The sequence below is a fragment of the Trachymyrmex septentrionalis genome, unplaced genomic scaffold (assembly GCF_001594115.1).
Source record: "Trachymyrmex septentrionalis isolate Tsep2-gDNA-1 unplaced genomic scaffold, Tsep1.0 scaffold22, whole genome shotgun sequence".
Lineage (NCBI taxonomy): Eukaryota > Metazoa > Arthropoda > Insecta > Hymenoptera > Formicidae > Trachymyrmex > Trachymyrmex septentrionalis.
This window is the reverse complement of record NW_017305375.1, coordinates 6,448,829-6,462,519: the sequence shown is the minus strand read 5'-3', so window position 1 is coordinate 6,462,519 and position 13,691 is coordinate 6,448,829. Positions and strand designations below refer to the sequence as shown.

General features: G+C 39.1%; 1 protein-coding gene across 2 annotated transcripts in view; it reads right to left on the bottom strand.

The window, feature by feature from the left end:
• Window positions 1-8,200: 8,200 nt before the first annotated feature.
• LOC108748381 (AF4/FMR2 family member 4) overlaps window positions 8,201-13,691 on the bottom strand; it is a 90,402-nt gene continuing 84,911 nt past the window's right edge. For both annotated transcript variants that reach the window (XM_018486518.1, XM_018486519.1), the window contains 8 exons: window positions 12,788-13,202; window positions 11,082-11,389; window positions 10,278-10,746; window positions 9,948-10,127; window positions 9,726-9,867; window positions 9,480-9,610; window positions 9,319-9,386; window positions 8,201-9,231 (listed from right to left, as the gene is read on the bottom strand). In XM_018486518.1, coding sequence (XP_018342020.1) covers window positions 9,054-9,231; window positions 9,319-9,386; window positions 9,480-9,610; window positions 9,726-9,867; window positions 9,948-10,127; window positions 10,278-10,746; window positions 11,082-11,389; window positions 12,788-13,202 — 1,891 coding nt within the window. In that variant the 3' untranslated portion in view covers window positions 8,201-9,053. The remainder of the gene's footprint in view (window positions 9,232-9,318; window positions 9,387-9,479; window positions 9,611-9,725; window positions 9,868-9,947; window positions 10,128-10,277; window positions 10,747-11,081; window positions 11,390-12,787; window positions 13,203-13,691) is intronic.

Genomic DNA, 13,691 nt, shown 5'->3' with positions numbered 1-13,691 from the left:
TACCAGTAAAGTATTTATATATGTATAGTATATGTATATATATATATACATACACACACACATAACACACACACACACACACACACACACGACGCGCAACACAGGGCTGTTCTCTACATGTGACGAGGATTAATCGGTCACGGAAAATTCGAGACGCGATGTCGCGGATGTTGTGGGAATACCGTTAAAATCACCGGTTCGCAAGATTGCGATCTCAACGTGAGGACTAAAACACGCCGCAACGTGAAATTTTGCGATTTTTAATGGTTCTATCGGATTAGTTAATTCCTTCTGGAGAGCTCTTTCTCTCTCTCTCTCTCTCCCTCTCTGTCTTATATATCTCGAGTTCCCGTTACCGATTAATTCGCGTCTCGTGGGGAACGCAACATGTGTGCGATACAGAGTGTCTCGAAAAAGAAGAAAAGATTTTATTACTTGCCCGCGGGAAATTTTAATAAGTAAGTATTCAATGCTAAGTAGTAAAAATCGCGAACGAGCAAATGCAAATGAATATAAACAGTATATTGGTTTTGTATCATTCGTGCTCGATCCGCTCGATGATACTCCAAATGTTTGTTATATCCACTGTTTAATCTCCCTGACGAAACTTTCTTTGTAGAAAGTAAGAAAGGATCGGCGAACATTTTACGAAGGAGTATATTCGTACGTGTATTTTTCTCGTGATACTCTGTACACCACGCTGTGACGTGAGAACGGCAAGTGCCAAGGAGAGCCATTGAGAGCCGTTAGCTCGATAATCGTATCGCGACCGACTGAATTTTTGGACCCACCCTCTTTATTATCGTCTAGCATTCCTACGTTTAATCTCGCTCCCCCGCTCATCCTCTTCCTCCTGTCCTCCATCTTCACACATATTTCAGTTATCACTATCATTAATATTATTATCAAGCAATTACTATTAGTATTTTGTATTATAGGTATTGTATTGTAAATTGCAAAGTACGTGCAATGTTTCGACGATGAATAATAATCAATCATGTTCAACTAATCTGCCTGAAGTTCTCTTTTCACCGTCATCCTGGAATTCCGGAAGATGTACGCACACAGAGAGATGAAAGATCCTCCTTGATATATCCAGCCTCCGCCTCAATCAGCATCCAATATAATGCAATTCTAAAACTTAATATCCGCAGAACACAAATTAACAGTAACATTACATCAATGTTATAATTTTCTACTCGACAACGTAATGTACAATATGTATTATATTACATTTATATTGTTGCGTGGGAAATTGTAGCACTGTGATGTAATGTTACTGTTAGTTTGTATAATGTGTCGCGATAGCTTTCCACATTTCGACATTGTGTCAAAATATTTACGTCATTTTATTTTTAATCGAAATCTTGTAACTTATTCATTTTTATATTTGGGTTAGAAAAGAATTTTCGATTCATGATGTTTTAGCGATTAAATATCAAATTAGACTTGATGGGATCGTAACAAGAGTAAGAAGATGATTATTCGACTTGGCTGAAGATTAGGAATCTGTCATTATTTTCGGGAATGGTAAGTAAAGAGACACAACAAGAATACGATATCGCAACCGTGAAATTATTATTATTCTCTTACAATATCTATCTCTTTAATGTTCTGTTCTTGAGCTATAAACTGTCATTCGTGTTTGTACATGAAAATATCCAAAAAAGACAAAGCACTGTTCGACGCTCGGATATTTCTCTCTTACTCGTCTCTCATTCGCTCGGACTTCGGGAAAAGCTCTTCGCTTCTCTTTCCTAGCTTTTATTCCGAATTTTTCCGTTTTTTTTTTCTTCCTCGCAGAACAACTATGTGGATTAATGAACACCGGCGGTGCTTTAACGATCGGTCGATCCACACAATAAACGCAAGTTGTCTTTTCCTTTATTATTATTTGGCAGTGCGAAACAACCCTCTTTGCTACGCAATTTGAGTCTTGTCGAGTCTTGTTGGATATGAGAAGCACTATATCGACCTCGGCGAAGCGACGAGAAATCGTGAGATCGTTTGGCTAAATATCTGGGCCGATATATTTCAGGTGATTGAAATCATGCTCGATCCTCGCCGCTTCATTCGTAGACGCGAGAAATATTGTCTTCCCATTTCCTTTTAAGAACCTATAGGGCTTGCGAGATAACGAAGCTAAATTGTAAATAAGTGAGCTCATCAGTTTTCGTCGTCCCGCTCGTGTATATACTTCAAGTTTTTCTCTACACGCTATAAACCATATTAGTTTAAACTATGCAATATATTTTCCTACTTTTATACAAGTACAAGCACTTCTCTAACCGAAGCAATCTCGCAGGGCCGCGATCAATATTGGTTCATCAATGCGATAAAGGGCTCAACACAAAGCACAATAAGGATATCTATCGTAATAATACAGTTTATATCATACATTATTTATAGAAACAAACAAAAAAAAAAACACAAAATTAATCGATCGAATAAAACTGGCGAGTTAAATAATAATAAAAATACGCGGTGATTTACAGGACTCTTTGGAACTGAGGAAGAAAGACGTTTCTAATACTGATTAATACGAATAAATGGTTTCGCTAGCTAAAAGATATGGGCGGCCCTCGTCGCGATCGCTTGAATCTCTCGTCACGCTTTTACATAGAATTTATAATAAATGCAAACACTATCTGTAATAAGCTATATTTATATGCACATATCTTCGTATATCGCGTCACATTCAATTATTTACAATTCCCGAGCTGCGGCAAAGAAATCTTAGGTCGAAAAATTATGTCTCTCGATCTCCATCTCGCCGCCGCCCGCTCAAAATAATATCCGCTGCGACCGTATCTCCCGGTGTGCTGTTGCTTTTCCTTTATACATTTACAAGCCTTGTAACTTCTATTGACACGCTGCTACATCCACGTACAGTGACGATCGAGTACGACGAAAACTGAAAAGCCGCACCGAGCCCTTGCATGTTTGTAAACGCTTACTCCTTCTTTCGTCAATGCCATGTGAGATCCTCGAGTTTGTGTACATGTGTACTCAGAGAAGTTCCCTCTTTCGGCTTTGTCGGAACGATCCAAGAAATTTCACGCGAAAAGTCAGTTGTGTACATCTAAATTTATTCACGGATAGGTGTATTCCAATGTCTCTAATATCATGTCCAATAAATTAATGCAATCTAATAAATTTGTCACTCTTTAATTTTTTTAGCTTCACGAATCTTTTTAAGTTGAAAATTTATGCAATTAGTATTCTGAATGTTTCTTAAGTTTTTCGCGTAGATTTTCAGAAAAAGAAAAGTAAAATTTATTCTCTGAAAATAAGATACTTTGCATTTACTAGATAATTATTTTAATGAAATCTCTGATTAAGGTAGGTAGGGAGAATCTCACAGGTAAAATTTAATTCTTTCGTTATTCCATTCATTTGCGCTTTCTTCTAATTTTTGCAAAAATACGATGCCCACAGAATTCCTGTACCTCTTCATACTTCTTTCGCATTTTTTCCCTTTCATTCTTTCCTCTCATTCTTTCCCTTTCTCGCGCCCATTATATATTTTTTTCTCCTATATTAATTATAGCTAATGTTTTTCTCTCTCTTTTTCTCTTTCACGTTCTCGCACGCACCGTTCAAAAAAAGTACAGATGTATATATATATATACATTTATGTAAATGTGTGTATGTGTGTGTATGTTCCGCAAAATTCTTTCCAAAAACGCAATAGGAAAACAAAGAATGAGTGTTCATGTATTTCGCTTTGTTATATTTTTTGCTCTTTTCCACGGTAATACAGACCTAATTAATTTAGAGAACACTTAGCGTTTCCCTTACGCTTTATATTATTTAATGTATTGCGCAGCATCGCGTGGATTGATTTATATAATTCTATTTTAAAAATGCACGAAATATGTGTAAAAAAAAAAAAGAAGAAAACCAGAAATCATAGAAATGAGATGATTTCCGGCCAGACTTCGTGCATTACAAACGTATACAAATCTTTTTACGCTGCTTTTACGCGTACCCCCCCATTTTCTTTTCAGCCTTCCATCTCTTTATTATTATTATTATTATAAAAAATTCAATATTGATTCTACAACGATAATTTAGAATTATCAGCAGGCCGATGGTACGAACAATGATAAATACATGAGACGCTACAGTTACGCACATGTGTATGTGGCTAGACCACGTGTATTTTTTGATCTTTTATGTTTACAGAAGAGAATTTATTTACCGCTGTCGATTCGTGCAAAAAAATGCGATCGCCACGCCACAGCCTAAAAAATTCTTTTAGCTAAATGCAGTCGATTCGTTTTCTTGGCTAGTGACAATAATTACGTTTACGCGGATACTCTTAATTGGGTTTAATAACATCGTAGTTGTGAAACTTGCCAATCATAGTCATTCTTCTAAAGAATGAAATTTCTAACGAATGGGATTAGCCAATTACTAACTACGGATGTTAAATCCGATTAAAGGTGTCCATGTAACCGTAATTAGTGAACAAGTGTAACTCATATTCGCAATTAGTTACAACAGGGAAATAACGCACGAGAGAATATACTTAATCGGAATTAAACTCTCCATTACACATAATTATGCACAAGAACGTTCTAAATATATTCGCAACTCGAATAAACTTATCGTAAACAGGATCGCTAAGGTATCATACCGAGCTCGTCCAAAAAATTAAAACTTAACGTACCTTTATTGTACCTTTTCATGATTTTTATATTGCTCATACGCTCGAATTTAATTTTATATCGCGAGAATATAATTGAAAGAACATTCGAAGAGAGCTTTCCTCTCCGTCTCTCTCTCTCTCTCTCTCTCTCTCTCTCACTCTCACTCTCACTCTTTACCATTTGTCGCGATTCTTCCATTCCACGAGATCAAGCGCGATTTAAATAATCGAAAGTTCTTTCTATCGGTTCATCTTTACACTAATATTAAGAAAATAATATAAAAAAGAAAATGATAGTAACTTAATAACTAAAGGAATCTCTGCTCAGCTCGTTTTCTCTCTCTAATAAATTAAACCTAAATGCGTATCAACTAAAAAGTCTTGAAATACAATCGATCTAATTGGTCGATTGCAAAGAAAGACATATTCCATGAAAACAATTATTTATGCCAGAAATGGCAGATAAGTTTTCACGTACATAAAAGATTGGTCCCTTGCCTAATCGATACAATCTTGATTGACAATTCATTTTACATGAGCAGAGATTGTGCGATAAAAAATTGACAAGATGAAACGACAGAAATAACAATCGGAAAGAGAGGATAATCGCGCCACAAAAGGACAAAATTAGGCGAACATATGATGAATGATCGAAACACAATAAAATATAAAATGAAGATAAAAAAAAAAGTAAGGATTAAATATAAAATTTTACTTCGAAAGTAACACAAAACATCTTTTAAGTGACATTTCGAATTTTTATGTTTTTTATAAATTTTAATACATTAAGATTACTCTAATAGTACTTCTTTGCTTCTTTGTTTCTCATTTTTATATTTTATCGTGTTTCGGCCCAAAAGCAGAATCAAGAACGCGTGAAGATTCCTCATGAGACATCGTATGGCATTGAGGAGTCGTCCCAATGATATACAGGTCGATTCGAAATGCGGGTAGGACTCCTCGGCAGAACCTATGGTATCTCTTTTTACATTTCTATTCTGTATGTCTCTCACTGGCAGTGCCTTAGATCATGTGCTCAATGAAAATTTGGCAGTGCGCGATACATGAGCGCCAGGAGAATATCGCCGATCTTAAAGAAGATTATACAATCTAATTAATCTTTTAAAATTAAAAATAAATTACCTCTTCATTTAGGTAAAGCCTGTTCTTTTTCGAAGAAAATTCTGAATTGACATACACTGATGTAATAAATTTGGAGTGAAACAACCTAATATTTCTTTCTTATCAACTTGTTGCATTAGTGTACTCCACTTCGAAAAAGAATAGACCTCTAGACATACTTTCGAGGCATGAATAATTAATTGCCTTGAATTTACGAAGGTCTAAACATAAAAACTGAATTTAGTTACAATTTAATTTTTAAATAAATTCACAAAGTGTTATGTTAATGAATCTTTCTTTAGGAGCGACGACATACACTCGAAGAATATACAAATTCGGGAACGGTGGCTGCGGCTAGGCCATGTGTGTGAATATGTATGTATGTATAATGTATGTATGTACGTATAAAGAGAAAAGAGCCGACGACGAGTTTCTTAGAAGCACGATACGAACGAATATATGCTCGTGTAATAGAGAGAGATACTACGTTAGAGGCGCGTCGTTAGAACGACGGGGCTGGCAGTGCGTGATTCTGGCAGTGACGCGTTTATGTTCGGTGTTTATCTTTCGATTTCCTCAAAAGGAAGGAATAATCCACCGCCGTATGCGTGCCGCCCTCGCGGGAACGCTGTGCTCGAAAATCAATGGATACAGAGAGATATACTTTTTTTTTTTAGATAGCTCGCAAGTGGCTTGCTTTAGCGGCGACGAGTAGCAAACCTACGGTTGCGAGTATAGGATTCGTGTAATATGCCGTTTCGTTACGATAATTTCAACTAAGTATTTACATTTACAACTCGCGGCCTCGCGTTCGCGACGCGCCGTACACGCCGCGTGCACGGAACACCCTCTCACACGCGGGCAGTTTGAGAAAAAGTATTTATCATTAAAATATCGTGGAACGGACGTGACAACGACGCATTATCGGAACGGCCGCTTCTTATTACATGTCCTCCTTACTACATATCCTCGCGCGTCAGCTAGAGATCTATTCGATTATACACTTAAGCCCCAGGCACAATGCGAGGGAATAATAATAGCGAATAGGAATATCACGATTTCAATTTCACAGAAATCGAATATTCTAGAATACACATTTGCTGATAAGTTGAAAGGTGTCATTCCCATCGCTGTTGCTAATCGTATTATGTCTGGGGTTTTACAATCGTACTTTACAATAATAGTAAGAATAATTAATTAATGTCGTAGAGCTCTTAATTACAATATTGGCAGTGTTTCTTAGCTGGTGTGTAATGACGTTCCGTCTTTGTCTGTGTGTCTCATACGGTCTCCATTTCTTTTCAGTCGCTCGATCCCTCATTCATATTCAATCAACTCATTCTGATTTTCTCGTCAATCTCTCTCAGTCTCGTCTATTTCTCGATCAACTCTCACTCGTTCAATACGTTCATACGACACGATACATATTCTTCTCCTTCGCGAGCTTTAATTTATATGAAGTTCTATTCGCTATGCATATACACGTACGCGGCGTTGCTGCTCCGCGATCATCCGCGAGAAGCTTGCGTGGTCGCAAAAACTTCTCTTTTTGCGAAGTCACGTACATGCGATGCGAATTGCGAGAGCAACAACATGACGTACGTCGCGCTCTTTGTTCAACCCATTCTTTGCTTAACAAGTCCGTGGGAAATGTAACACAGCCTACGTACGTAATTTACCCCTTTTGAGGGTAACAGCTCATCGATGGTTGCGTAGCATGTTTACTTACTCCCGTTTCTTTTCATCTTGGTACTCGATTAAATTTTGCGCTCTTTAATGCGACGAGTGTATGCCAACATGCTACGCGAGACTCAGCAGAAAGATAAAAATAACGCGAATGATGAAGTACACAAGAAATCGAACACACATCTCGGGCGCGGAAACGAGGCAAGCTCGATGCCGTACATCTCTTTTTCAAAAGCTGACTCGAGCATGCCTCGGGCCTTGAGAATCACTCTCTTTTTCTTAATTTTGTTTTGTACATCGCCTCTCCGTTCCACTTTTACAAAGAACGAAGAGAAATAATCCTCGATAGAAATCTCGGTAGCGTACATATCGTCCGATTATTCCGCAATCTTTCAATTTCATGCCGAGCTTCCCAGCCTGGGAGAGACTGTCACCCTATTCAGGGAAATAACGGCGAATTCGGAGCATTATCACACTCAGTCTCTCCGTCATACATACATATTTTCATTCGTACTCATTCGAATTCTCACCTAACAGTCTAAATACCCTTCTCCGATTTTCTCTCATACATTCCTGATACAGTCTTCTGCGTCCGCTTCGCGCTGTCCACGATCTTCCTCCGTCTTTTCATGTTTCTTCTTCTCGATCCTCTTCGTGTCATCGTATGATGACAGCCGACGCGAGTTTCTACCGAGTTGTAAATCAAGGTAGAAGCATCTTCTTTTTCCTTTTCCCTTCTCTTCCGTTCTTTCAAAACATCGTCGGAGATCGCCAAGATACTCAGTTCCCGGAAGTGCCAAGGGGCCGATGTTAGATATTAATTGAATCCTAAGGCCACCAGAGTGATTATCTTTTTATAAATTGTTAACTACCGCTTAAATATTTTGTCTGTGCACGACCTCTGTTTCCTTTGGCAAAACCAAATACGCAAAAGCTCCTCTTTGTTGCTTTCTTTTTTTTTTCGCTTTTTTGTCTACCATTACTACCGTTTTCACCACGCATTTGTCCCTGGGATCTTGATCACGGTAGAAGACGGTACAAAACGTATCCACGGTGAGGCACTTTCGAGGCCCAGACTTAGCGCTTCCGAAGCCGACGAGCGTCAAATTATGCGAGGTACTCGTGGCAGGGATTCGCGTAGAACTAGCGCATTAGTAGATGTATCTATCGATAAATAACGACAACGTTCATTGCTGAGCAATATTCTCGTCCCCAAAACGGAGGACGGAGGATCGTTTCTTTGTTCGTTCATTTGCTGTATCCCTTGTTCTTATCGCTACTGTGTACTACATCCTGAATTTATCTGTTGCACGATTTTCTTCGACCATTCTTACTTTTTTTTAATCGCGAGCCATATTGGTCATTTATCTTTAGATTAGTTATCTTCTAAAGCGGTCTTTGTCTCTTTCGATACGTTCGGGTATTTCAGGTCGCATCGTCGTGCCTTTCGTCTTCACCAACCAGGAAGTGTTGAATAGACCGTGTCGTGCTCATGTCAACGGCAGCACTCTGTTCTTCTTCACTTCGAAGAAGGTTGAGATATCAGTGCTCGTTAGGTCAGTTCTGGTATCCGGCCGATCAGCCAGCATTATCACGAGTTCTTTACTGGTTTTCGACGCTGCTTCGCTCGCACCGTCGGCGGCGTGCGACCGCTTATCGCGGGATAGAGAGCCAAACTCACTTGTTCCGGATTACTAGCGGCTGCTTCGCGAATACCTACATGCTTCGTGCTTTGTACTTCGGATTCTAGTACCCATTCATCCGGTTCTCTGTAAAAGGCACGATAAGAATGAATCATCAACCTTTTAGATATCCGTATAATCAGTTAAAGTTAATTTTTTAATAAGGAAACTTACATATCTTGGGGATACCATCGCAATAACACCTTCGTCTTTCCGTCCATTTCGACTCTCCTCGCTAAAACCTGGAAGAGGAATTTTATCGAAGTAAGTCTCAGCGAACATTACGAAGCTGCACAGTGCGATAATTATTATATATATACACTTATATAACTTACTTGACTAGTTAGTGCCATCGAGTTTCCTGGCGTTTCAGCTAGTCGCCCCTGCGTCCTCGATGTCGCTAATTCCAGTAGCCTATGCTGAAGACCCTCCATTACTCCCGAGTCAAAGTAATCAAAAAGTCTCGCTGCAATGATATCTCAATATTAACATGTATCATTTTTTATCAATCTATAAAACATTTTTAAGAGGAAAAAAAAAACAAATCTATAAACAGCGTAAAATAGCGAAATGACACTCACCAGACCAAGGTTGTCGCCTATATCTAAGCTTCTTGCCATTCCTCCTAACGAGCTTGCCACCGTTCTCGCAACTACGTCTTCCGTTAGTGTTGCTCGTTTCCGGCTGATTGAAGTGACCATTCACGTGCCTCTCAAGGGCGGTCTGAATATATAGATTAGTTTCTAAATATTTTATTAAATATTACCAGCATAAAGGCTGTAAGAGAAAAACACGCGCGTTACCTGAGAACTGAATCTGCAACCGCAACCGTCGACAATGCATCGAAAGGGTTTATTGCCACCGTGAGACAGAACATGTCTTTCCAGCCATCGTCGAGAACATGAAGTTCTACCTTGTACCTTACATCCCTGCCATTGACAGACGAAATTGTCGCTACCGGTTTGCGTGTTGATGTGCGCAGCCTATAAAGAACATACACAAATTGTGCATAAAAACTATATTTTATATCAATAAGTTGAATTTTTCAAATAAGAAATACGAGGATCTGATCAACGAACATTTTCTGCAAAGATAAAAAATGTATGACAAAACATTATCTGTTGTGTAATTACCTGTAAATGCTCCAAAAGACCACCCACTGACTCGAAGTTGGCTTCGCACTTATCCCAACGGCAGATCCCGCTATCAGTAGCTTGAGATCTATCTTTCTCGGGTGCTCGTGCCGGAAATCGAATGGTGGTAGGTGCCGAAAGAATAGGCGACGGTTTCGATTCGCTACCTAAAGAGTCCTCTTCATCAACGTCATCTTCATCAACATCGATCGGCGCCGATTGGCCATCCTCATCCTTGCTGTCTTCCTTCGATGGCGGAGATAACCTCGAAATAGGGGATTCGTGGCCGCTTTGCGATCTTAACGCTCCCAGAATACTTCCACAACTGTTCGTTAGATTATTGTTCTCGTTCACGTGCGGCTTCGTCAAGATTGCCTTGAAATCCAAAGGTTCGCCCAATAGCGACGAGGCGGCAGTAGCGGGCGGAGAGCTGCCCTTGGTTGAATTGATACTTACGTCCGAAGTTAATCTATATTAAAAATTGAAAAGCAGCCATTAATCAGGAAATAACCTTTACTTACCGTGTTCCATTTCTTTTGACTAAAAATTAACGATATAATGAAGCAATGTTTAAAAAAAATCCGAGCTACACGGAAAGTCTTAAAGATGTTTGAAGACGTTTTTAAGAAGTTTCATTTTTAAGTGAAGCCTGAAATACGCCTTTGATACAGCTTTGTGAGACACACATGTTGCCTGGGAAACTCTCAATGTGCGTCTATTAGCAAAAATTAGCTAGTTAATTGACTAGCTAATCAATCAGCACTATCGCGCTAAGACACGCAAAAATAAATCGTATATCTATACCTAAGGGATGAGATCTTGGGCAGATTTTTCAGTACGTCGTTCGAGATTGGCAGACTTGGCAGTGGCTTCGGTAGTTTCTTGTCGATCTTGCCATTGGCCCTTGGCACAATGACCAGCGGTACCTTTTTCGTCGACGATGACGTCAGTGTTCTCACTTCCCAGGGTTCGTTGGTCACAGTACTGCGATTTGTATTGGACGACACGGTTCCCAAATACTTAGCGAGGCCGCCTTTATTCCTCTGCACCATAGGTGGCCTTCGAAATTCTGAGCTTTTCGCTACCAATACCATTTCGTTCGTTTTCTTTATCTATAAGCATAACAAAAAAATTTCAATACTATTTACGTAACAAAGGTTGCTTATGTTAGAATTTTATTGTGTCGAAGACAATTGAAGAAAAATAGACAGTGCAACTTTTTTCAAAGGAGATCAAAAAAGTAACATAATAATATAAATGACATTAGACCGACACATAATAGAACTAATTGTAAGTAGAAAAATGTTTTGCTCGGCCTGAGCTAGATCTTAGTACTTAATAATGTTTCAGTATGAATTTACATATCCAGTTTTTACGAAAATAAAGTAACAAATTTTTGTGACCGTTAAATAATGTAGCGAGTTATTAATTATAAACACTATTCAAATATTTATATGGTGCCCTCAATACTTTTTGAGAAATATTTCAGTATTAAAGAAGGATATTTCTTTACCGAAGCGAAGTCACTATGTGGATCGCGATAAGAGCGACATCGAAGTAATCGTGTATTAGACAAAAAAACATTCAGCCCATATCGTAAAACTCCGCATTATGACGAATAACTTATCATACTTCTTGCATCGATGTACAGTGATTTGCTTTGTCTAATATTAATTTAGCTTTGTAGACACGTTTAGCGTTAAATACGGTGCGATGTGAATGCGAATTATCGAGAACGCGTCATGTTAAATTGTCGATCGATAGAACGGGAACAGTTTCCGCGAATTAATATCAACCTATTGGAAAAGACCTATACGCGCGAGCTTGTTAAAAAAGGCTAATTCAATATCCGATAAACGCGTGTTCGCCGATAAGATGAGTATGTATCAGAAGTGTTCGCGCGAAGCAAAGTCGGTCGATATCTTCGACACTTCCGTTGTAACATTGGTATTAATCGAAGAAATATTTTCTTTTGCTACTTTTCCTTTAATTGACTTCTACGAGTTGCGAATCAAAAGTCGCTAAACGAACGTATAACGAACGATGACGGTAAACGTACTGCATAGTTCCACTGCAATCAATACTTCTGCAATTTTTAAATTAAAATTTAGCCAAAGTTTAGTCTTTAGACTAAAGAAGATGCGGGCGTCCGTTCATTTTCACTTTTGAAATTAAAATCGGAAAAATTGTAAAATCTCATAGAACTTTCTTAGACTCCAAGATCTGTCGATTGCCTTTGTGTTGCGAGGGGCTACCTCTACTATAGACACCAACTGTGTCATTCAAAGTCAATCTTACAAAATTTACATTTCTTTCAAAACAAAGAACTATTGTGAGTCGGGTATCTGCGGATAACTGTGAGAAAACTCATTTTTTACAAAAAGATCTCTCTAGATCTGTCTAGATCAAAATTTTTGCCTTTAACATCTTAGTTATTATCCACATGAAAAATACTTGTACTTCTTCCTGACACATTTGTTGTTTCGCCTCTATCTCAAATAGGTATCAACCTTCGGCTGTTGCGGCTTAATCTGCGTCTTGAAGTACTCCGTGATCTTGCCCTGGGACTCGTGGTGGTGCTGGCCGCCCGCAGCCGTCTTTCCGTTCGCCTTGACGTGGGCCCCCCTGGAGGTGGGATCGGCGGCGCCGGAGCGCGGAAGGGTGCCAGCCTCGGGTTCGCCCCTCAACCTTTTGAACGCGGTTGTGGAGCAGGCGGTCGCCGCCAACGGCGGGGTCCAGGGCCACTGGGGCCTGGTACCGAGCTGCGATGACGGCGCCAGCTTGGGCAGAGACGGTAGCGGGCTGGCGGATGTGCCGCGTATCGCAGCTACCCCCTCGTCGCTGCTGGTGCTGCACGGTGAGCCCGGTTCTGTGATATCGCTGGTGCCACTGCTGCTGCATTCCCCACAAGACACCGCGACCCCGCTAAAATACATACGAAGAAGACGTGAGTTTGATATATTGCAATAGAAAACTCTCGAGCGAGAGAAGCGCTCGCGAAAAATCCGCGTATCAAAATTTCCCCCCAAAGACGCGGTCACTTCTATTCCCACTTATTTTCATCATTATTACATCATTATTACTTCTCTAAATTCTTTGGAGTAGAATTTCACTCTAAAGAGTGAAAATTTTACTACTTTTATAAAACTTTTATGAGATTTCTCTCACTCTTTAGAGTAAGATTTCATTCCAAAGAGTTTGGAGAGTAGTGTCTTATTAGAATAAGATCCATTAGTATTATTTTTTTTAAATAACAACGGTGTAAAGACTCTTTATATATAACAAAATAAACAAAGTAAACGGCGAAATAAGAGTCAACGCATGACACATTTAATTAAAGATATTAGTCAAAGATACATAAAGTAAAAAACGAAGCAGAACGGCGTATATTGGTTTATTTTGTTATATATATTA